This window comes from Biomphalaria glabrata, chromosome 9, assembly GCF_947242115.1.
Source record: "Biomphalaria glabrata chromosome 9, xgBioGlab47.1, whole genome shotgun sequence".
NCBI lineage: Eukaryota > Metazoa > Mollusca > Gastropoda > Planorbidae > Biomphalaria > Biomphalaria glabrata.
The window spans coordinates 1,784,235-1,809,985 of record NC_074719.1 but is presented as its reverse complement, the minus strand read 5'-3'; the positions used below and the strand labels follow the sequence as shown (position 1 = coordinate 1,809,985).

Genomic DNA, 25,751 nt, shown 5'->3' with positions numbered 1-25,751 from the left:
AAAAATATCTTTTCATTTCAGTGCACTTTTACCAGAGGTTACCTTCCCCTGCTCTTGTAGTCCATTAACCGCCCCCCCCCCCTTATTTCTCTGCTTTTTTTTTTCTAGCTGCCTGGACTTGGGAGGATCGATTCATCTTGACGCCATTTTGTTCTCACTCTCCCCTGATGTGTTTTAGTTTAACCTAGATCCTTGTCTCCTCTCTCTCTCTCTGCCTCTTTCTCCAATCTCTTCTTCGTCCCAAACCTCCAAGTAACAAGCAATCTAAGAGATTCAGAGTTGGAGAGAAAAAATAGGGCCTGGCATTGATTAGTGAACATTACACACAGCACACATTACACACACAATGCACACAGCACACATTACACACACAGCACACACACTACTCACAACACAGCACACATTACACACAGTACACACCACACGCTATACACAGCACACATTACACACATGGCATACATACTACACTCAACACAGTACACATTTACAATACACACCACACACCATGCACACAGCACACACACACACTACTCACAGCACAGCACACATTACACACAGTCCACAGCACACGCTAGACACGTTGCACACTACACAGCACACACTTCATATATTACACACTGCACATATGATGCGCTGCGAGCACACCGATCACATTGAGATGAGAATCCCTTTGACGTCTCCTTCTTCCACAATGACAGAACCCTTGCGTCGCTTTCACATTATTGCGTCATACAAGGACACAGACTGCAAGACGACCAGCAAGGAAACATTTGATCCAATTCACATGCATTTTTGGGCGGCGCGGTGGCTGAGTGGTGAAGCGCTTGGCTTCCGAACCGAGGGTTCGAATCTCGGTCGAGACTGGAATATTGAATGTCACAATCCAGGCGCTGTTCCTCAAGGGGCCGTTACATAAATGGCGTGTCCCGCACAGTTAGCCTGCTATAGGAAAATGGCGGGGGTCTTAGTGTACGCGGTCTCTTGCCGCGAGTCTGCGCGGCACCTTCGTCACGGAGGTCACGGTCTGGAGCCACTCGTCAGACAGAACAGTGTACACTGTCCTCATTCAAGCCGGTGAGAGGGAGCTCTTGTTCACTTTTGCTGGCCTGGAGTTCCAAGAGCCGAAGGCTCAACTCTACCTGACAGTTTAAGAAAAAGAAGTAGAATTTCGGGATGTTTAGAGCGCCTCTGAGTTCACTTGTTTGTTAAATGTTTTACATGTTTCGGATGTTCCTTCAGAGCTGAAGATAGTTTACTTCCTAGTCCAAACCTCCCGCAGGACGACGGGGGATGGGAGCTGGCAGGATTTGAACCCTCGACCATCGATAAATCCGAACGACAGTCCAGCGCGCAAACCGCACGACCAGGCAGCCATTAACTCTAATGGGTACCTGACTTTAGTTGGGGAAAGTCAAAGGCGGTTGGTCGTTGTGCTGGCCACGTGAGATCGACATTGATGTCCGTATAACGTATCTGCGAAACAGTTGTTGTGGCTCTTTTTGATTGGTCCGTCCGTGCCTCAAATAGTTTACATTGCTCTTTGAATACTTCGGGTAATAAATATGTGTGTCCCGTTTCTTAAGACCATCCTTCATGGAACAGAACCAGGAAAAAAGAAAAAGAGGCAGACAGAGAAAGCGATGGGAAGACAACATTAACAATATAAATATTTTTAAAATACTTTAAAAAAAAGACAATATACAGCTTATAGAGCGTTGTTTTTTTTGGCTCTTAATAACTAATTAAATGTTAGAAATTATTTTTGTTAATGGGAAATTTCTACCTTGCCTCTTTCCATGTCCCCGAGAACAACACCCTGGCCTGTCGTTGCAAGAGATTCTGTTCAGGGCAAAAGACCTGAGAGAAATGGAGACAGACGGTCACGGGATGTTGTTAAAAACCAGGGACGCTCTGTTCCTGGTCCAGACGATAGCCCACTGTCATTGATTCAAAGACAATGTACTAACGTTTCCACGAGAACACATTTCCTTTTTTCATCCTTTTTCGCGAGTTTGTTCTGGTGCTATTGTTTGGAGGGGGCGCGTCGCCGAAATGGGGGGTTGATAAGTTGAGAACCGCTAAGGTAAAAAAACAAACCTCTTCACAAGTCTCGGGCAGTGGTTTTTTTCCTTGGTGACCTTGACCTTGTCAGCCCACTTGAACCCACTTGGCTCCTCCCCCGTGATCGTCATTTCCTGCTCAAGAAGTTCAACCGGAAAGAGGGAAGAAAAAAAAAACGCAAGTGGGATAAAACTTTTGGAGATGTCATTTTTGGTTAATGAGGTCATGTGAGGTCAAGGACAAGAATATTAATGGTACACACACACACAGTTTGCTTTTGAGCTCTATCATGTATTCCATAAGAACCGGTCTGTCTAGCAAATAGTTTGAACGAGAGACAGGCGTTAATGACGTCATATCCGTTTGTCAATCGTGCTTGGCCATCACCTTTTACCTCTACCTATCCCTTAGTCTGTTGGACCGTGCAAGAGTTCTCCAGTCCTCTCTGTCTTTTGCCTTAGAAACTCATGCAAATCTCCTTAAAAACAGACAAAATTGCGCTTAAAGACTGAAGGGCATTGTCAGCTTTCATTTAATAAAAAATGTAATAATAATGTGAATTTTAACCAAAACAAGAATTTTAAATACCTAATTTACTTTAATAGTCACTGGCATATAAATATAGATCTAAATCTATCTCGACCTCATGAAAACAAAACAAAAAACAAAGCGATATTTTGCTAGTCGATAGTAAATCTAAAAGGCAGATCTGAATGTTTATCGGCTTTATGTTGGAAAACTACTATATACTGTAGATGGCTCGTAAACTTAATTTGACTGTGATTTTATACTTTGTAAAGTATGAATTAAATGCAAAAACGAAGTTATTTTCTAATACAAATTCTTATTTTTCACGTATTATCCTTATCCCTACCCAGACTGGGCCCCTCGCAATCCGTTTCGCTTAGGGACCCGCAAACTGTAGGACCGCCCCTAGCTGACCCGTCCATTCTTTTATGTTGTCTTCCCATCGCTATCTCTGTCTGCCTCTTCTTCTTTTTCCTGGTACTGTTCCCAGAAGGAAGATCTTTGGGAGCCACGAAGACCTTGTAATATGGCCATAGATTTTCAGCTTGCTTTTTTTTTTTTACGATAGTTAGCAGGTCATCGTGGGGTCCAATCGCTGCAGTTACCCTGTCTCTAATCTCTTGGTTTATGATGCGGTCTTTAAATGTGATACCTAGGATCCTTCTGTATCATCTCAATTCCATTGCTAGGACCCTCCTCTCTAGCTCTGCTGCTCCGGCTGCATGGTCATTATAAACTGCTAAGTCATTTGTTTTCCTGGCTGATTCAGGCAACCTATGCCACGCTCTAATGGCACTAGGGAAGAAGGAGCACTTGTAGGAATTTGTCCTAGCTTACGAAATAAGAAATGTGACTTAACTGGATCTAAATCTATGTATATATATATATAGCCTATGATCTATGTCATTAAATAAAAAGCTTTTTATGGATAGAAACAAAAGTGCGCGATAGTGTTTCCAGCTGTTGGTAACGTGACTCCATCGAATTTAGTGCAGGCGTTTTGGCGTGAAGGCGTTGTATGTCACAATTAAATCTCTCACTATTCAATTAAAGCAGTGTTTCTCAAACTGTGTGCCGCGGCACACTAGTGTGCCGCCGAAGATTTGCAGGTGTGCCGCGGGAGTTTTGAGAACGCCACACGTAGAGCGTTATACAGGTCTACCTACTATTAAATTTTTATTTTACTTTGCGATGACATCTCCACTTGCAATGACCAGTAATAGTAGTTGATGGCTCCATAGTGACGGAAAGGGGTGCTAGCTCTTCAGTTTATGGAATTGTCCACTATACATATATTATTATAATGACTCAAATGTAGGCCGCCTTAGCAGACGTACAGCAGTTCTTGAATTGGTAACGATAATAATAAGCGATGTGTTTCATGTAAATTGTTTAGGTGTATGCTAATAATAACAAATTATCAATAAGCGTTATTCATTGTTATCCATGGAGAAATACGTTAGCAAGAATGAAACGTTTATAGCATTAAATGAAAAGCAAGGAACCAAACGAAGGTACAAAGAAGATTACATAGGATATGGTTTCATATCTTCGGGACCTGAAGATTCTCCACTGCCATTCTGTCTGATCTGCAATGCAACTCTGTCGAATGAGGCGCTTGTTCCAATCAAATTGAAGAGGCACTTGGAAACAAAACATCCAGCTGTAAAAGCGCAACCGAAGGAATACTTCGAAAACATCAGGACTCAACAAAATAAACAAGCTTAGAAACTTACGAAGTACCTAAAGCTGCCTGAAAAGGGATTGATTGCAAGTTATAAGGTTGCTCAGTTATTAGCAAAACGCAAGAAAGCACACACAGAGGCTGAATCAATCATTGCACCAGCTTTAGCAATAGTTGTTGAAACTATCCTTGGACCCGATGCCGCCAAAAAAGTTTTAAAAAAGTTCCTTTGTCAAATAATACTATCTCGCGCAGAATTGAAGACTTATCGTCCGATTTACAAGATCAAATCTGCGAACACTTCGACGTGACTGAGGATGAAGTGTTTCTGCTGTGTCTCTTCAAGTTGATGAATCCACTGACGTTAGCGGCAAAGCCCAGCTGCTAGCTTTTATTCGGTTCATAAAGGATGAAAAATGTGTCAACGAATTCTTATTTTGCAAAGACTTACCAACTACGACTAAAGGCGAAGATATTTTTAAGTGGTGAACGAAAACATTTTGCTATTCAAAGTATAGTGGAAAAACTGCGTCAGCGTTTGCACCGATGGCTGTCCTTCCATGCAGGGAAATAGAAAGGGATTCGTCACTCTTGTGCGTCAAGAAAATCCAAATGTATTAGTTGTTTACTGCATGATTCACAGAGAAGCTCTTGCCTTCAAGTCCTTGCCGAAAGATTTGATGTTTGTTCTGGATCAAGTGATTCAAGTTGTAAACTTCATCAAATCTCGACCGCTTGCATCCCAACTTTTCTCAGAGATTAGTGAAGCAATGGATTCAGACTACAAATGCCTCCTGTATTACACCAACGTTCATTGGCTCTCCAATGGAAAAGTGCTAAAGCGTGTCGTCCATCTCAAGGCTGAGCTGATTTCATTCTTGGAGGCTGAAAAAAAAGACTTTGGATTTTCTATTCATGACGAGATCTGGTGGGTTAAGGGGACATTTCTCTCTGATTTATTTGACAAATTAAATTTTCATTGAATTTAAGTCTTCAAGGACCATTGGAAACCATCAAAACTGAAATCATTTGGGGAAAAATTGATTGTCTTCGTGGCAAAGTAAGATCTCGAAAGGACTGCTTTCCTACTTACAATGAATGTGCTTCAAATAAAGAAATCACCCCGAAATTCTGGACACTTTAAAACACCTGCAGTCAGCATTGAAGGAATCATTTCCAACAGTTGGAAGTAATGACTATGGATGGGTCAGCTCTCCATTAGGAAACAATGAAGCTACAAATCTTACATCTGAAGAAGAAGAGCAGCTCATTGATTTAAAAAACGATGCAGTTCTAAAGTCAAGTTTTGCCGAAAAAAGCCTGGATGTGTTTTGGATTTCAATCAACAAGTTATATCCTGCAATCAGTTTAAAGCAATCAAAATAATTCTTCCATTTGCATCTTCATGGTTTTGTGAGTTTGGATTTTTAGCACTGACTGAAATCAAGTCTAAGAAAAGAGAGAGACTTCTTACAATAGACGATGAAATGCGAGTTTGTTTGTCGACTTTGGCGCCTCGAGTAGATCGCATTAGCTCTCAAAAACAGGCACACCCTTCACATTAAATGTAATACTTAGGTCAATTTTTTTTTCTTTTTATTATAAAACAACTGTTGCTCTTCGTGGTGTGCCGCGAAATTTTTGTAGTTTTTTTACTGTGCCGGCAGACAAAAAAGTTTGAGAAACACTGAATTAAAGACAAACTAGCCGTTGTTAGACACATTATCTTGTGCTGAAAACACAGTAGCCTATGTTAGACGCACTATCGATCGTGTGATTGACACAGTATCTCATGCTAGACACTGTATTGTATGTAAGACACAGTATCTCAAGCTAGACACTGTATTGTATGTTTGACAATGTATCGTGTGTTAGACACAGTATCTCAAGCTAGACACTGTATTGTGTGTTAGACACAGTATCTCAAGCTAGACACTGTATTGTGTGTTAGACACAGTTTCTCAAGCTAGACACTGTATTGTGTGTTAGACACAGTATCTCAAGCTAGACACTGTATTGTGTGTTAGACACAGTATCTCAAGCTAGACACTGTATTGTGTGTTAGACACAGTATCTCAAGCTAGACACTGTATTGTGTGTTAGACACAGTATCTCAAGCTAGACACTGTATTGTGTGTTTGACAATGTATTGTGTGTTAGACACAGTATCTCAAGCTAGACACTGTATTGTGTGTTAGACACAGTATCTCATGCTAGACACTGTATTGTGTGTTAGACACAGTATCTCAAGCTAGACACTGTATTGTGTGTTAGACACAGTATCTCAAGCTAGACACTGTATTGTGTGTTAGACACAGTATCTCAAGCTAGACACTGTATTGTGTGTTAGACACAGTATCTCAAGCTAGACACTGTATTGTGTGTTAGACACAGTATCTCATGCTAGACACTGTATTGTATGTTTGACAATGTATCGTGTGATAGACGCAGTATCCTATGTCAGACGCAGTATCTTATATCCTGGGCCATTAAATGAAGCTGATTAAATGACCCACGAAATAAAAGTCATGGTCAACAAATTTTGATAATAGTACATGCCACAACATTCAGTCAATTATTTTAGTCTTATAATGTGTATATTTTTCAATGCACTAATTATTTTACTCATTTCTTTACAATGCTGTCGAGAGTCTGTACCCACACTATTTATCACTAAAAATATCACTACATTGTAATCACCCATTTCTAAAATGTAATCATCCATTTCAAATCAATCACGAGTTCTTTTTAAATAATTATCGGTGCCCATTTAATCATGTCAGCCTGCATTCAAGACCTTGACACCTTTTTTTATTCCAGTAGTGCGCAACTTAAAAAAAAAATTAAAAAAAATTCACAAGCCCCCAACAACATTTAATAAATGTAACATTCATTATCCTAACTAACTGCACTCGTTCGTAACCTACGAGCTGTAACGGCGGCCTTGACTCAATAACAGTTTTCTGTTTATTGGTTGACATCGACTTACACTCAGGGTAGAGGTGGCTCTAATTGTTAGCAGACGATCACACGCGTTGTGTAATATCCTCTCGCCCCCCTCCCCACCTCTCAAAAGACAAACACAAAACAAGTTCGGAGACAGTGGCTTCACGCCTGCTCTCCCCTTGCTACACGTGTCGGCTGAACCAGAATTTGTGGGCGGAGCTTCGTAACGAGATACCGGCATCGCCCAGCTGATGGGGCGTGCTGAGGCTCGCATTTACCGCGGAGTCATTCGAAGACACTACACACACACACAACGTCACACAGTCCTACACGAGCACCACATTCACGCGAGTTTGAGTACATAAAATGAATAAATGTTAAGAAAATGGAGATGGATACATGGATTTTTATCCATAACTACTGAGAATTTCGGTGTATCCGGCGTAAAAGTAATATCCTCGCCCCCCACCCCTTCCGGCATTAGTAAAATCACTAAATTTAGAAAGCCTTCAGGACAGAAGACTCAAAAGTAAAGTAGCAACCATACATAAAACACTGAACCATAATCTTCAAATACAAAAACAAAATTTAATAAAATACTCTGACAGACACAAAGATAAAGGCACATTCCTCGTCCCATATGCTAGGACAAATTTGTACAAATACTCCTTCTTCCCTAGTGCTATTAGAGCATGGAATGGGTTGCCTGAGCTAGCCAGGAAAACCAGTGACTTGGCAGAATTTAGGTCATTGGTTAATATGCATGACTGAATGCATGACGCGTAGGACGTAATCATCTTCTTTTTTGAAGTAACGTCCGTATTATATAAGATAAGATTTAAAAAAAAAAAAAAACAACAAACAACGGGAGCGTAGCTAAGGTGCAGTCGAAGTGAAATAAACCTTGAAGAAAAATAGACACTTTTCAGCACCGTATAATCTAATTCCCAACATTTCTTGTAGCAAGGGAAGTAATTTTATTAATTGGTTGGCAGCAGTGATCTTTTCATTTCGGCGTCCTTGACATTGTTTATCTTAAAATCTCTCTATGACGTAATGGACCTCATTCACCAATCGTAAACAAACAACATTTAGCCACGTGATTCTCTATCTCTTCTTTTAGATCGTAATTTGTATATATAATAAGCAAACATTTTGGAAAACCTGCTGGACTTTCGGGGTGACTTAAAATGTTCGAGGTACAGAACTAAATTACATCTTGATACATTGCGTTTGAAATCCATAGTGTAATAATACTGGCTTCACCTCACACACACACACCCTCACACAGATCGTACGCGCCACTTATCTTTGTGTGGATGGCTGTAAAAGTCCATCTGATACTGCCCTCCCCCCCTTCTCTCTCTCTCTCCCACACACGCAGAGCTGGATTGTTTGGTAACGCCTCCTTAGCCCGCAGTTAGATAAGATAGCACCACCCCGCCACGCGGTGTGTTATTGTGCCGAGATTTGCTCCCAGATAAGACTTGCCTAGTGGGTGGGGCTTAACCTGGATTTCTTTTTTTTTTCCGCCTCAATTTGATTTTTTTGTTTAACTTAAAACACGTTTTCCGTGTAATTAAAACATATATACGCGAGCCCATATCAGAAGTGTGACTTGTTCTGGTTTGCTTAAAATCCCGTATTTTGTACGTATGAAAGATGAACTCAACTAGTTTAATGAATACGAGTGTACAAAGTCTAGGGTGTCGGTTAAATGCATTCCTAGTGTCACGATGGTATGGTGGCGATAATACAACTCCTGTAGATTTCTGTATTTATGTTTAATGACACAAGTACCAAGGATGTTGCTATGATTACTGTTAAGTATCGTGTGGTGGTTTTTTTTGGGGGGTTATAACCATTCTTCGATGTGACCCGGAGTCTCTAGAAATATGGTCTAACTATATGCATGCGTACTGTTGCAAAGTTGGACACTGAACGCTGAGGTAGAATGAAGAATTCAAGCCTTTGAGATTAAATACTACAGAAAAATGCTGGGTGTCAGATACCAGGAAAAGAAAAAAAAGGGGTTTGTACTATTACAAGTCAACACTATGGCTGGCAAACTCCTCAATACTGCCAAAAGATTTCTTCTTCTTCTTCGTTCTCATTGTTATGTTGGAGCGTTCAGACGACTAGACCAATACATGAGATGAACTGCGCAGTGGTTTCCAAATCAGGGAGCTCTCCATATAGTTTTCTTTCTATTGTTTGTGTTTTGGGGCCAAGAGAGGAAAGCTGAGCTGGTTTTGGTCGTATTGTAGGACATGGATCACTGTCAAAAGTCATTCTTCAAGGTACAGTGGTGGGAGCCCAATGAAAATCTGGTGGGACAATGTAAAAGAATGGATCAGCCTCTCTCTGGATATTCTGCTAAGAACAGTCTGCTGCTTGTCACAACACCCCTACGACGAAAGTGAAAGGAAAGATGATGATGATGATGATGATGTCTGTTTGCGATAATACCGAGCTACATGCCGTGTTAATCATTTATGAATAAACGCAATTTAAAACTTAACACTTATAGACACTTGAGTCAAGCATATATTTTTAAAAGATGATCTCAGATATTCATAAAATGATCAGTAATTTGACATCTGAAGACTCGGGTTCGAATCCTAATGACTAATGTTTAGCCTAATTGAAAGCTGCTGTAGAGACTAGTGCTCGAGTACATTTTCAGCACAGTTCCTACTAATTGGTTCTAGCAGTCTAACGATCTCTCTTTAAATACAAAACGGATTGGTCAGTGGACACCCGTCAAGTCCAGAGTTGTGTTGTTTCTCCGTGACCTAAGTCTGGTTTCTGGACATTTAGACACCCGGACATTTAGGCTATATCTACAGTGTTGATAATACAGTTGCATTACTCAAAGTCACTCAGCCATTAACCTTACATGTTCAGCAGGGCGCTAGTGTGCACCGTGAAGAGACCTGCTTATTGTCTGCTGGGTAGGACATTATCTCGATGGGTAGGACATTATCTCGCTGGGTAGGACATTATCTCGCTGGGTAGGACATCTATCCCGTATCCCTTATGCCAGAGGCGAACTTTTTTTTTTGGTGAGCTTAAAGGAAGATGACGTAACATGTGCCCCTCCCTTTCTCCCACGCAATAAAGACCAACTCAAGCGTCAGTACGCACTTAATGGCACAGAGGAAAGCAGCTGACAGCAAATGGGCTCTTTAAAAGAAAAACTCTTACAAAGGTCACACACACACACACACACACACATACATACATACATACATACATTGTCGAAAACATTCGCAGACTGTGAAAAAATAAAAACACGGCTTCGTCTGCATCAGATGTGGCAAAAATATGAAGGTCACAACTAGGTCTATCTCTTCGTAGTACGTGAAATCTAGCACCCTTTAACCGTGGTACTGGAAGACTAGATCCGATTACTTGTGTGTGAATGACAGCAGAGATTCTGTTATGACACATTGTTTGACCCTCGTTCCATGTCAAAGGTCAAAGAGCTGCCGGTGATAGCGGATATTATGTCAACATCTCATATCGTCAGGAGAGATGTCACGTTACCATGGCACCGAGTCACGTGAGTACAATCTCCACAAGACAAGCAGTAAGCATCTATCCTATTGTCATAATAATAATAATAATAAGGCTTGTCTCCGAGTCCGAAGATTAATGAGGGATGCAGTATTTCCCGTGGATACGCAGCCCCAACTGTGACCTACATATTTTGCCACATCCGGGGCAAGCATAAACGTTGTCATAGCGCGAGTTGAAAAGGTTACGAACAAGCGTCTAAAATGAGAAGGCATAGTCTCTGACTAGAACGCAATATATTGCATAGATCTAGATCTAGTTGTGATCTAGTCAAGTGCTTACGTTTTCAGCGCAGAAGATCTTTTTTTGTTGTCTGCTAGATGGCAGGACTGTGGTGGAATAAGTCCGCCGATCGGTTCGTTTGCACTTCCCGATGGGGACGATGGCCTGCGACTCCTAGGGGTAAAGTCTTAGAGCCACAACGTGGTAAATATTGGGTTGATGTTATATAGGCACATAGACAGGCACAAGCAAAACGCAAAGCTTATTGGGTTTGTGGAAGAACAAGTATTTAATAAAGATAAATTGAGAAGAAATACAGTCAGTGAGTGAGGGGAAGGATGTACAGGAAGATTTAGGATTTTATGATAACGTTTAAGATAATATCATCACTGGGATGTTGCTCATAAAGATTCGTGTATGGTTTGCTTATTCGGCTGTCTCTCACTTATCTGTTATGCAAGGTTCTCCTTCGGGGTGGGGTAAGTTGAAGCTCTGTTGTGCTGTAGCCAATTGTTGGTGCCCTGCAGGTAGGCAGGCGCTAGTGCGATGAATATGAGGATGCCACGCGGTGGGCTTACTCCTGCGGTAGTTGCAGACCGGTCCTGGGACGTCAGCCTGGAATGCCTTCGGTTCGGTTCGAGGGTGATGAGTGACTCACCCTCAACGGGAATGTGTGGAGAGCTGCTGAGGTCTGCCTTCAGGCAACAAAACACGCCAGCCCTGGTGTAGGAGGCTATGAAATGAGACATGAGAGGAGCCTGAATTATTAAACCATACGGGCTGGTTGGCGAAGGGCGCATCCTTGATAGGAGCGTCTCCCTCAGGCTAACTAAGATACTTGTCAACAACATTTTACTAGGTCTAGTAATAATTGCTGTACAAATAATACAATAATAATAATACAAATACAAATATAAATGTACAAGGCAGGGGCATAAATGAGGAGGGAAACAGGGGGACCATATTACAGGGTTGTAGCCCCTGTGACCTCATTGACCCACAGGTAAACAAGTCCGCGGTCACTCGTGACCAGAGGACCGTGACAAGAAGAAGGGAGGGGGGGTGCAAAAGGGCACATAACTATGCAGGTCGACAAGCTGAAAATAGTGGGGTAGACACGCGAGACTGATTCTCGGGCCTAAGGATGCGTGGTAACAGCACAGTATGTGCATAACCAAAACAAGCATAATCATAATGTATATATATGTGCACATATACAGGTACATATGCACAGGTAAGAAAATGATCTAGACGCGAGTAGGTCCAGATGAATATGGATATGAATAAATAACAAATGCATAAATAAACATTAGGATTAACTAAATTGTAAGGTGGATGTCCACCGTTGGGAATACAGTCAACATTGACGAGTTATTAAGGAGCACATGTTCATAGAGATTTACAAATATAATATTTGGAAGCAAACAAGTATTAACATGGTAATGATACATGAACCTAAATGTTACAGGCGAAGACACACTAAATAATAATGATAAAGTTTTTCCAACTCACCCGCTTTGCCTTACACAAGTTCCCAAATGAATCGTTGACTTGAGAGTCTTCTGACTTCTCAGTGATTCTGATCTAGAATGGCATTAACCTGAAACTTTCGTCTCCGGCTTTTATAGGTTCCCGAACGGTATGTTAAGAGTAGCGATGATCCAATGGCCAGCGAGTCTTTTGAGTTTAGAATTGTTAAATTGGACCAATCTTTTCATTTGGGGGTCATTCACCTGACTTCTTTAACCCGCGACCCGGGGGGGGGGGGGACGAAGGAGGATGAAAGCGGAACCATACCATAATTATCAGGCTGGACCATCGCTCGATGGTACAGCGGACGGAAACGATTTGAATAGCCCTGGGCGTTAGGAGTGTCGACTCAAAGGGATGTACGTAGACACCAAATTTTAATGTCCCTGGACTTTACGGCTGCGTACGTTTGTTTCGACGTCTGGGTGTAACTTGGGATGTGTGTTTATGGCCTATAATTTGGGGGTTGGATCTAACCTTGGTGTAATAGATTGTTTGTGTTCTACCCTGGTCAGTTTAGTGTAAAAGGGGCTATACAATGCTAACTAATGGTTAAGAGGGGGGGTTAGTTCCGCACTGGTCAGTTCTGTATTGAGAAGGGACGCGTTTCGTCACACACCCCTCCGCCAAAGATAATGCATTGTAAAGGCATTATTAATTTCGAAATTCTGAACTGACCTGTGAGAGGTTGCCTATATGATAGAGGGACATGCGGAGCCTCTACGTAGGAGCGTGCATTCACTGATCACGTCATCAGGTCCAGCGTGAGCTGGGATGCTATGGTGGATATCAAACTCCACTACAGGATCTAGGGCTGATTTATTGGCAAGCACAATTGTGCACCAATCAAGGAAGGCGGGAATTACTCCCTCTTTGTGACTGCCATTACGGGCAGGAGAGTGGCTAAATAGTAGTAGCCGGGACTGGGCATTCAGCTTGTTTTCATTGTGTTGAAACTGCAGAAGGCCCTTCGAGAACTTAGGCGTGGTGAGAAATACCTTACGCCGGCTGCAAAAGTGTGGCCACCGTATTCTAGCAGACAGGTAGCCTAGCAAGAATGTAACGAGCATGAGTGTTACCACCAGTTCTGGTTTGGGAAGCACATGGAGAGTTGAACCATCGTGTGAGGGCCCTTGTGATGCTTTAGGGTTCAAACAGTAGTAATGTGCAAGAAACATCAACGAGACTACTAGACACAGAAACTTTAGAGAGACTTTACGGCCTTCTTGTTTGTTATCCGAGGTAACTTGCAAGTTGGATAGTCGGCTGGGTGGCGGGTCGTTTTCATTCGGAATGACCTCAGCGTAGTTACCGGGTGGATCATCTACGATATTTAAGGGCGGATATGGTTGGGGGCCCTCGGAAATGAGGAGGGGTGCAGAAATGTGTAAAGAGGGGAACAGAGATGCCTTACCAGGCGGCTCGAGGGGGAGACATTGTCTTGTCTCATAACTGTTTGTACAGGCGCTTCCCGTGACGAGTGGCCTGGGGTGGGTTTCGGTGGACCGTGAGTTGAGGGCGGCACCAAGGGGTTTGATGCCTCGCACTATATCAGGTGCAATCATTGTGGCGCTGGATGCGACGTCCGATACGCCGTCGACACCAGTGTCCTGCGGAAGGACGATAGTGGCAGTGCCAGTGCCCTGTGCGTTGACGGCTTCGCTGGCAGAGTGGATGCCTCGCTCGATGGCGATAGCGTTGAGGTTGGCGACCTGCGTAACAACAGGCGCGCCGCTTGAGTCAGCGTTCTTCGTGATAGAACTGCTGATGGGTTTCTCGACCGTTACTCCTCGACTCTGTTTAGAATCCTGGGAGTTGGGTTGGCCAGTTTGCTGGGTTTGAGGGCCGAAGCGCTGGGATCGGGCCGCGTGGCTTCGTGCGCCTCCCTCCCCTGCAAAGTGCTGTGGGAGGCCCGGTTTTCGAGCTATTGGGCGCCTATGGATTCTCGATTTACCCCTTTTCACGGGAACGAAAATCTTTGCAGACGATAGATAGCTTCGTGGGGATTCCTTGTATCCTCTGCGAAGAGAGTTAAGGGTTTCCCTTGCGCCATCCTGTGGAGCCTGGGCTCCAGTATTCACAGGGAATGCGCTGATGTGGTCCGTTTCAGGGACCGAGGGGTTATTTGTATTGGGGTTCACCGGAGTGACCTCTGAGGTAGTGAACCTTGGGCCTGTAGGAGTTCCCAGGAACACGTATTTATCACCAAGCGTTAGATCAAAGCATGGATTGTCCATGACGGCCGCCTCTATCTTACCGTTGACATATCTAGATCTCACCTTTATTCGGGCGATCGGAAGGGTGAATGGGGGAGAGTTCAAGTCTGCGCCTTGTATGGTGACCCATTTGTTGCTAATATAGCGAGGCTTTACCAATGATTTCCTGACGATTGCCGAAAAGGAACACCCGGAATCGTATAGGCAATTAGAGGATATTCCGTTCACTAATACCTTTTCGACTGTAGGGGGATGGTTACTCGGTGATGAGTCTAGGACGGTAGTTGCTTGCGTTATCACCATCAGTGGTTGGGCTGAGTAAGGGCGGCTTCTATTATGACACTCGCTGGAGTCATGGGTAGGAGAGTTATGGAAGCTACACCATTTCTTTTGCTGCCTCGGCGGGTTGGGAGGAATGGGGTGGCGGGGTGCTTGGTTGTTGGGCTGGCGTGTTTGTTTGTTGTTATTGTTATTGCTGCTACTTGGAGGGTCGGGCTGCTTATCTACCTTCGCTATCGATGGGCTTTGGTCTGATGTTTTAGTTTTCTGCTCCCTGTGGGCTGCTAGAAATCTATCAGAGTAACTGACTATTTCTTGTGGTGTAGTGACACCGCTTTCATCTATGAAGATGCGAAGGTCAGGGGTCATACATTCGCGGAGCTGTTCTACCAGAATAAGGTCTTTTAGACCTTCATAATTTTGAGTGAAGGGACTTAAGGATAACCATTTATCCAAGTATTTCTCTAGTCTAGTAAAGAGACTGGAATACATCTCGCGTCTTTCAAGGCGAGAGTTCCTAAATTTCTTGTGGTAGGAGCTGGCGGTCAAATCGAACTGGACTAGCAGTGCGTTCTTGAGCGCTGAGTAGTCGTTTTGACTAGATGAGGGGAGCTTAGCATACACCTCGTAGGCCTTACCCCGAAGAGCTTGTGACACTCTAAATGGCCATTTGCCAATTGGTAGCTGGTTGTTGGTAGCCACGTTTTGAAACCTTTCTAAGAATGTCTCTATACTTTCTTTGGTTTCATCGAAAGGTTCTAAGTTGAAGTAGGGGGTTTGACAGTTAGGGGAGTTTTGATCGGCAGCAATTGTGCGCGATTCGTCGTTAGCTTTTAATTTTTCTAACTCTATCTCCTTTTCTTCCATACGGAACGCCTGAGCTTCCTTTTCCCTCTCTCTATCTAATTTTTCTTTTTCCCTCTCTCTATCTATTTTTTCTTTTTCCCTCTCACGTTTTTCCCACTCCTCGAACTTAGCCAGGACGAACGTTGGTCGATCATCAGGCATGATACCTATGTGGTCTGCTAGCTCGTTGAGCTCGCGAATTTTGATAGATTTAGATGATTCGGCTTTTGATCTAGTGCCTTCAGCCATTTTTGTGGGATAGAAGTGATGGGGAAATATGCTCAGAAGCTGAAGCGGGTGAGAGGCTAACTGAATATTAATTAATTATGTCTTCACCTGTGTTATTATCTAAATATGATACAACAAGTATATAATTAATATAATATACTATACAGCATTGACATAATCAAACCATACTGAGCAATATGTAGTTATGTTATCAATATATATATATATATAGGGTCTAGTGGGTGGAAATTTTTAAACGTTCTGCTTATTGCCTTGTGCCTATACTGAATAAGTTAGGGTTTTGTGATCCCGGACGAGGCGTCACAGTTTACCCCCGTTGTGGTGGAATAAGTCCGCCGATCGGTTCGTTTGCACTTCCCGATGGGGACGATGGCCTGCGACTCCTAGGGGTAAAGTCGAGCCACAACGTGGTAAATATTGGGTTGATGTTATATAGGCACATAGACAGGCACAAGCAAAACGCAAAGCTTATTGGGTTTGTGGAAGAACAATTATGTAATAAAGATAAATTGAAAAGAAATACAGTCAGTGAGTGAGGGGAAGGATGTACAGGAAGATTTAGGACTTTATGATAACGTTTAAGATAATATCATCACTGGGATGTTGCTCATAAAGATTCGTGTATGGTTTGCTTATTCGGCTGTCTCTCACTTATCTGTTATGCAAGGTTCTCCTTCGGGGTGGGGTAAGTTGAAGCTCTGTTGTGCTGTAGCCAATTGTTGGTGCCCTGCAGGTAGGCAGGCGCTAGTGCGATGAATATGAGGATGCCACGCGGTGGGCTTACTCCTGCGGTAGTTGCAGACCGGTCCTGGGACGTCAGCCTGGAATGCCTTCGGTTCGGTTCGAGGGTGATGAGTGACTCACCCTCAACGGGAATGTGTGGAGAGCTGCTGAGGTCTGCCTTCAGGCAACAAAACACGCCAGCCCTGGTGTAGGAGGCTATGAAATGAGACATGAGAGGAGCCTGAATTATTAAACCATACGGGCTGGTTGGCGAAGGGCGCATCCTTGATAGGAGCGTCTCCCTCAGGCTAACTAAGATACTTGTCAACAACATTTTACTAGGTCTAGTAATAATTGCTGTACAAATAATACAATAATAATAATACAAATACAAATATAAATGTACAAGGCAGGGGCATAAATGAGGAGGGAAACAGGGGGACCATATTACAGGGTTGTAGCCCCTGTGACCTCATTGACCCACAGGTAAACAAGTCCGCGGTCACTCGTGACCAGAGGACCGTGACAAGAAGAAGGGAGGGGGGGTGCAAAAGGGCACATAACTATGCAGGTCGACAAGCTGAAAATAGTGGGGTAGACACGCGAGACTGATTCTCGGGCCTAAGGATGCGTGGTAACAGCACAGTATGTGCATAACCAAAACAAGCATAATCATAATGTATATATATGTGCACATATACAGGTACATATGCACAGGTAAGAAAATGATCTAGACGCGAGTAGGTCCAGATGAATATGGATATGAATAAATAACAAATGCATAAATAAACATTAGGATTAACTAAATTGTAAGGTGGATGTCCACCGTTGGGAATACAGTCAACATTGACGAGTTATTAAGGAGCACATGTTCATAGAGATTTACAAATATAATATTTGGAAGCAAACAAGTATTAACATGGTAATGATACATGAACCTAAATGTTACAGGCGAAGACACACTAAATAATAATGATAAAGTTTTTCCAACTCACCCGCTTTGCCTTACACAAGTTCCCAAATGAATCGTTGACTTGAGAGTCTTCTGACTTCTCAGTGATTCTGATCTAGAATGGCATTAACCTGAAACTTTCGTCTCCGGCTTTTATAGGTTCCCGAACGGTATGTTAAGAGTAGTGATGATCCAATGGCCAGCGAGTCTTTTGAGTTTAGAATTGTTAAATTGGACCAATCTTTTCATTTGGGGGTCATTCACCTGACTTCTTTAACCCGCGACCCGGGGGGGGGGGACGAAGGAGGATGAAAGCGGAACCATACCATAATTATCAGGCTGGACCATCGCTCGATGGTACAGCGGACGGAAACGATTTGAATAGCCCTGGGCGTTAGGAGTGTCGACTCAAAGGGATGTACGTGGACACCAAATTTTAATGTCCCTGGACTTTACGGCTGCGTACGTTTGTTTCGACGTCTGGGTGTAACTTGGGATGTGTGTTTATGGCCTATAATTTGGGGGTTGGATCTAACCTTGGTGTAATAGATTGTTTGTGTTCTACCCTGGTCAGTTTAGTGTAAAAGGGGCTATACAATGCTAACTAATGGTTAAGAGGGGGGGGTTAGTTCCGCACTGGTCAGTTCTGTATTGAGAAGGGACGCGTTTCGTCACAAGGACTCATTTATAAGTAGGCCACACATTCGATGTAGATCTAGACTAGGTCTAGACTCAGAGGTCTAAATGTGTTTCATTCGAGCCACACGAAGCTTGTTTAGGTACATGTTATTATTTGTCGTCTTCATTGCTCGGTGCGAGTATCTCCAGCCGTCTGCGCTTATCTTATCTTATAAATTACAGACGTTCTTTCAACACATTGGTTAATGGTGTGGGTCGACTGGTTTTGGGGTCATTGCTGGCATAGATCTACGTCGTCGATGTCATTGGGGATGTAATATCTACGTCTTATCTTATATAATACAGACGTTACTTCAAAAAAGAAGATGATTACGTCCTACGCGTCATGCATTCAGTCATGCATATTAACCTATGATATTAACCAATGACTTAAATTCTGCCAAGTCACTGGTTTTCTTGGCTAGCTCAGGCAACCCATTCCATGCTCTATTAGCACTAGGGAAGAAGGAGCATTTGTACAAATTTGTCCTAGCATATGGGATGAGGAATGTGCCTTTATCTTTGTGTCTTTCTGGGTATTTTATTAAATCTACGTGATTGAGTTTTTACCATCCTTGGCCTTTATACTGTTTGCATGGGTACTCTGTACACACACACACACTAATTGCGTATGTCTAATTTTTTGTTAGTTGTAGTGACTGAAGCAATGATAAATTGTTAGTAACATTGTCTAATACATTTCTTACACGATATAAAAAAGTCCAGTACGGAAACTGAAATTGGAACATGTATGTGATGTGTGTGTGCGCGCGTGTGTGGATCAATATCCATCCCACGTTACTGACGCTCGCCCATCGCGTGCCAGCAATGTGTGTAATGACTCCAGGGTAGATGGACAAACTGAACCAAACGTTGGACAAAAAGAGTGTGTGCGTGTGTTTCTAATAAGTTTCTATGTCGTAACTCAGTGTCAGCTAACTGCGGTGTACAAATCTAGCTAATACTGGGTCAATTTCTCGTGTAATCAGTTTTGTCATGAATATGTACATTGAAGCTTTATTGAGAACTGTCTGCGATTTCCTATTGTTAAATATGAGTACCAGATGATGTGTACATTTTTCCTTTCTTGAATTGTACCTTTTTAAAAAAATGTATAAATGTTTCCTATTTTTAAATAAGATCTAAATCTTTCCGTTCGTACAAGAAATGTACATCTAAGTCTTTCATTTAGTTGAATTCTTTTTAATAATTAAAAAAAATGTTTCGGAATAAATCGGTAGCTAAACATGAGAACTAACTGCAACAAGTACGAACTAAATAGTTATTAAAGCCCTTGTGTTCTGTTACTCTCCTGCGTTGAGAGTTTGCTAAGGTTGACCTACATTCCTTGGCATTGACCCAACTTGACTCGCCCCCCCCCCCCCCCCCCCGTAGTACTAATGTTTTTGTTGGTGTGTTAAAGATCAAAGTGGATGCTGTGTCCTGAAACTAGGACAGTCAATAAACTTTTTTTTTTCACCTTCATATTTTTTACCTTTTTTTCTTCACGTGCAGCATTAGATTGAAACATGTTTACCATTTTGTGGATCAAATATGTTTACCATTTTGTGGATCAAATATGTTTACCATTTTGTGGATCAAATATGTTTACCATTTTGTGGATCTAGTGTTTACTATTATACTGCTATGCCTTTTGTTGGTTGGAGTCCATTTGAACATTATCTACGAATAGGTGTTACCTCTAGACGAGCGCCATTGTCTTGTTTCTAGCTAATTGGATTATTTTAAAGTTCAGTTTGTCTCTAACGGATTATACTCACAACTATGTCACGTGATTTGGGGGGGGGGGGAGAAGCCTTGTTTGTATGTTGACAAACTTGTTCGGCCTACTCCTCAGCCCGTGTTCTTCTTTTACCTCCTCCTTGTTCTCTCTTTCTCTCCTCTCTCTCTCCTTCTCTCTCTCCTCTCTCTCTCCTCTCTCTATTCTCTCTCTCTCTCTCTTTCTCTCTCATAGCTTCTAGTTAACCCAACTTACAGACCAATGAAATTAGGTTTAAAATACCGTAGTGGACCTAGTAACCGTCCTTTCATCTTTCTTGTTGTTTAACATGGCCGCCACCTAGTAGCAAAAGGAAACCCAAAGGCTGCCCACGAGTGTGTGTGAAAGAGAGCTAGTGAGTTTACTACCCCTCCCCCCCAAAAAAAAAAAAAAAACTTTTCCAAACATTGAATGTAGAACGAAAAAAAAAAGTGGGCCAAAAAAAAGAGGTGACCTAATTATCTGACCTAGATCGTCTGAGCAGCTTCCCTCCCTTGTCAATAGCTCTTTCTTCTCTCCGGCTTGTTTAGGCCCCAGCGCCCCGCAGAGATTGGACCAGTCCACTCTGAGCAGGAAGGACAGAGCGGTGGACAATGATGGCCCACACATCAACAGGAATGTGTAGTCTTTGTTAGAGATGGCCTTATTGGTTGCTTTAAAAAAACAAGAGTAGATCCCCCTTTTAAAAAAAAACTCTCTCTAGGGGGTGACATTTTGGTTCCCATGGCAACTGTACTGCTTTGAATGGCTGTCTTATATACGTCTAGTAGATATTCAAGGTTTTTACTTCGGTCTGCAAAAGTGGTTTAATAAATTTACTTTGGGGATCTTTTGTTTTGAAAATCATTAGTCACTCTGTACATACTATCTGTTCATTCAGTCCCTTAAGCTTCACAACAGCTACACTATAGAGCAGTGATGCCCAACCTAATTCAACGAAAAAAAAACGAAAAGAAATTGACATTAAAACAATTTTAAGAAACCGGTTAATCTAGCAGTTACTACTTATTGTACTTACATTAATGGGTCGGATGGAACCTTGTCGCGGGCCGGATCTGGTCCGCGGGCCGTATTTTGGGCATCACTGCTATAGAGAGTATGAGATAAGATAATTTTTATTGATTCCAGTCAAATGGAAATTCAGTTTGACAACCTCAGCGTAACTACTGTACAATAACAATAACTGTATATAACGTCTTTAGTGACACTGGCAGTGGCGTAGCCAAGGAAAGGCACTATCTTCTTATCTTATATATTACAGACGTTACTTCCAAAAAAAAAAAAAAAAAAAAAGATAATTACGTCCTACGCATTTCATGTGTCAATCTAGTCATGCATGTTAATCAGTGACTTAAACGCTGCTAAGTCGTTGGTTTTCCTGGCTGATATGTGAAAATTTGTTTTGTAGTGGAATATTTTTCATTCATCAAATTTAACAAAATAATTACACGCTACATCTGTTGGCTAATAATCTTCAAAAGCACGCTGACATGCTCGTGTCAGCCTCCGTGTTGTGTTTCCTGGTACAAATTGCTTCATCAGGAAGACAAAGGCGGTCCCTGCGGTTCAGCCATTTTTCAGTCTATGTCTCAAACCAATGGAACCATTATCATCTTCCTTGTATAAATGAAATACTTGCGACTTGAGCCTCTAACTTTAGCCTCTAACTTTAGCCTCTAACTTTAGGCTCTAACTTTAGCCTCTAACTTTAGCCTCTAACTTTAGCTTCTAACTTTAGCCTCTAACTTTAGCCTCTAACTTTAGCCTCTAACTTTAGCCTCTAACTTTAGCCTCTAACTTTGGACTGTAGCTTTGAATTTGCATATAGGAAAACTCAAATATTTCAATTAAAATCTCTAAGAAAAAAAAGTGTAAAATAATGAATTCTCCCACAAAGGTCATTGTTAAGTCTCGAGCTAGGGAATGTAGATGTTTTAACTTTGTTGATTTGATTCAAAACTTGACTCAATTTGACTAATTAGAAGATTTGTGTGGACTTTGTCTAGTTGTCTCTGTGAGGTCGTTCTATTCTCACTTTGTCTAGTTGTCTCTGTGAGGGGTCATTCTATCCCCCCCCCCCCTTGGTCTAGTTTTATCTAGTCTTTGAAAGTTAAGATTATACGAACTGATCTTTGTGGCAGCTTGACTTCTGCGAATAATTTTATTTAAATTTTTGTCAAGCAGAGAGTAATGTAAATGATATCTGTAAATTATTGGCATTAATGGTTTTAGAATAAACATCTTTAAATAGGTGCCGCCTTTTTTGAATAAATTCCAAACGTTACATCACAGGTTTCACTATGTAGTGACCTAGTTTAGCTTAGAGAGTATGTTCATCTTTAAATAAATATATTGCGCATTGTTTTTAGTGACGGTAAGAAAGTAGTGACGTAGTCAGACAGGCGAATGACGTTGCAGATTATGGGTACACACGAGACTCGGTACACGATAGGGGAATATGTCTTGGGCTTGAGGCAAGGAGCATGGTGAAGGAATTAGGAAATAACCATCGTTAGGATTCTTCCTAGCTGTTATCGGTGTTCTTATTCTTGTGTCTGCTTCAGTGTGTATCAAGTCGTCGAAGTTAGTCATTAGATCTAGAGATGAAGTCTCTAGATGGCTGCCTGGTCGTGCGGTTTGCGCGCTGGACTGTTGTTCAGGTTTACCGATGGTCAAACCCTGCCCGCTCCCATCCCCCCGTCGTCCTGCGGGAGGTTTGGACTAGGAAGTAATTATCTTCAACTCTGAAGGAACATCCGAAACATGTAAAACATTTGAAAAGTCAAGATCATTGAACAACTATTCAAAAAATGTGGAGTTTTATGTATAGTTAAGTGACAATCAAACTTGTCTCTAGCAGTGAACTGATTAGTTAGTCTTAACTAAGTACAAATTGTCTTTTATTCTTCCTTTTCAGTTGGCTAAAGGTTCCAGCATCAAGTTTTTCAGAAAACGGACTCGCCTGAGCGCCAAGAGTCGAAAGAGGGACTTTAAGTTGGGCATGAGCAGGAGTGACCTTTATCATTGGACCAAGAGTCGTTTTGGGGGAGTGACGTCGTTCAACGTCATAGCTGACGTCAACATCCAGTTTTACGTTGGCAGAGGTAAGAGCGTCACAGTCTAGTTCAAAGGGAAACTGCCGAGTTGATCCTAGAAGACTGTTGTAGGTCGCCTTCTGTCGTAAAACGACTAAAGCTCAACTCGCAGAGTGTTGTATCTTATGAATTATTTATTGAACTTATTCGGGTTTCAATGTCATATGTCAACAAATGTCAATTGTTTGTAAAGTGTAGATTCTCTATGTCATGTATTGCTAGATGTCCATGACTTTTGTGTTTAAATCAACAGATGTCATTGACTTGTGTTTCTGTGTTGTATTTCAACAGATGTCAATGCCAACTCTGTGTGCAATGTCAACTCTCTGAATGACAGTCTGAGGATATTCTACTTCCATGATGTCACCCAGCCAATCAGTGGTTGTGTTTCTAAGCGAAGAAATTACGTCATCGCCAAGTAAGAACTTTAGTACTAAAACACTATCTCCTGTCTCTCTCTCTTTCTTTTTCTCTCTCTCTCTCTTTCTCTCTCTCTTTCCCTTTCTTCCCTCTCATATCTCTTCTCTCTTTCTGTCTGTCTGTTTTTCTCTTTTTGTTTTTCTCGTTCTCTCATTCTTTCTGTCTGTCTCTCTCTAGCTCTCTTTTTCTCTCTCTCTTGTCTCTCTTGCTTCCAATCTCAACATTTAGGCAGGAGCTTAAAGAGTTTTATATAAAACTCACTATTTGAGTTCCTCAATGTTGTGATCAAGAATTGGTGACTTGTCTTATTTGGTCATGCACCACGTGATATATACACACACACACACACACTCTAAGAGACACACACTCTTAAGAAATACACATACGCACTCTTAAGAAACACACACACACTCTTAAGAAACACAGACACTCTCTTAAGAAACACAGACACTCTCTTAAGAAATACACACATGCACTCTTAAGAAACACACATACTCTCTTAAGTAACACACACTCTAAAGACACACACACGCACACTCTCTCTTAAGAAACACACACACACACACACACACTCTTAAGAAACACACACACTTTAAGTAGACTTCTTTGGTTCTAGTTCAAATCACACTTTGCTATTGTCCAACAACAACTGTGAGGATCTCTATCTGTCTCCAGGCCAGTGTATATCATAGAGATGCTGGAGCCCCCTCCTTACTCCCCTGGAGTCACTGGAGTCAGTCTGGAGCTGTTAGTGTACAGGGAGGAAGGGGAAGAGGAGAATCCCAATGAGATCCGAAACTGTCATCTAGTGATCAAGTCTGAGAAGAACATCACCTGGCATGTCCACTCCAAGTACATCAATGGTCAGATAGATATTGTGGTAGGTGGTCAGTACAGCAATGGTCAGATAGATATTGTGGTAGGTGGTCAGTACAGCAATGGTCAGATAGATATTGTGGTAGGTGGTCAGTACAGCAATGGTCAGATAGATATTGTGGTAGGTGGTCAGTACAGCAATGGTCAGATAGATATTGTGGTAGGTGGTCAGTACAGCAATGGTCAGATAGATATTGTGGTTGGTGGTCAGTACAGCAATGGACAGATAGATATTGTGGTTGGTGGTCAGTACAGATGGTCAGATAGATATTGTGGGTGGTGGTCAGTACAGCAATGGTCAGATAGATATTGTGGGTTTGTGGTCAGTACATCAATGGTCAGAACATCAATGGTCAGATAGATATTGTGGTAGGTGGTCAGTATAGCAATGGTCAGATAGATATTGTGGTAGGTGGTCAGTATAGCTATGATCAGATAGATATTGTGGTAGGTGGTCAGTGCAAGAATGATGAGATAGATAATGTGGTAGGTTGTTAGTATATGAATTATCAGATATTGTGATTGGTGGTCAGTACAGAAATGGTCAGATAGATATTGTGGTAGGTGGTCACTACATGAATTGTCAGATAGCTATGTGTTAGCTTGTCAGTATAGGAATTATCAGATTTTGTAGTAGGTTGTCAGTATATGAATACTCAGATAGATATTGTGGTAGGTGGTCAGTATAGCAATGGTCAGATAGATATTGTGGTAGGTGGTCAGTATAGCAATAATCAGATAGATATTGTGGTAGGTGGTCAGTATATCATTGGTCAGATAGATATTGTGGAAGGTGGAACATAGTGAAAATGTTTTTTAAGCTTTGAAGCCGCCTTATAGCAAAGCAGTTGGTGGATTTATAACAGGTCAACAATTTTATTGTTGCATTTACCAGCAACCAGTCATTACTTTGTGCTTCAAATATTGATATAAGATAAGATATTTAGATATTTTTGTTAACTATTGAAATCTTATGTCTGTACACTTTTAAGTCCAGGAGTCAATTTTAAATTTTGACTGGAAATTTTCATGGTGGCAACATTATATCTCTTAATTATTTTTTTCCCTTTTGATTTGTATAAGATCA

General features: G+C 41.9%; 1 protein-coding gene across 1 annotated transcript in view; it reads left to right on the top strand.

Moving 5' to 3' along the window:
• LOC106058042 (transforming growth factor beta receptor type 3-like) overlaps nt 1-25,751 on the top strand; it is a 161,537-nt gene that overhangs the window by 113,374 nt on the left and 22,412 nt on the right. The window contains exons 5-7 of the mRNA XM_056040473.1: nt 23,191-23,377; nt 23,660-23,786; nt 24,464-24,668. Of these exons, the coding sequence (XP_055896448.1) occupies nt 23,191-23,377; nt 23,660-23,786; nt 24,464-24,668 (519 nt within the window). The remainder of the gene's footprint in view (nt 1-23,190; nt 23,378-23,659; nt 23,787-24,463; nt 24,669-25,751) is intronic.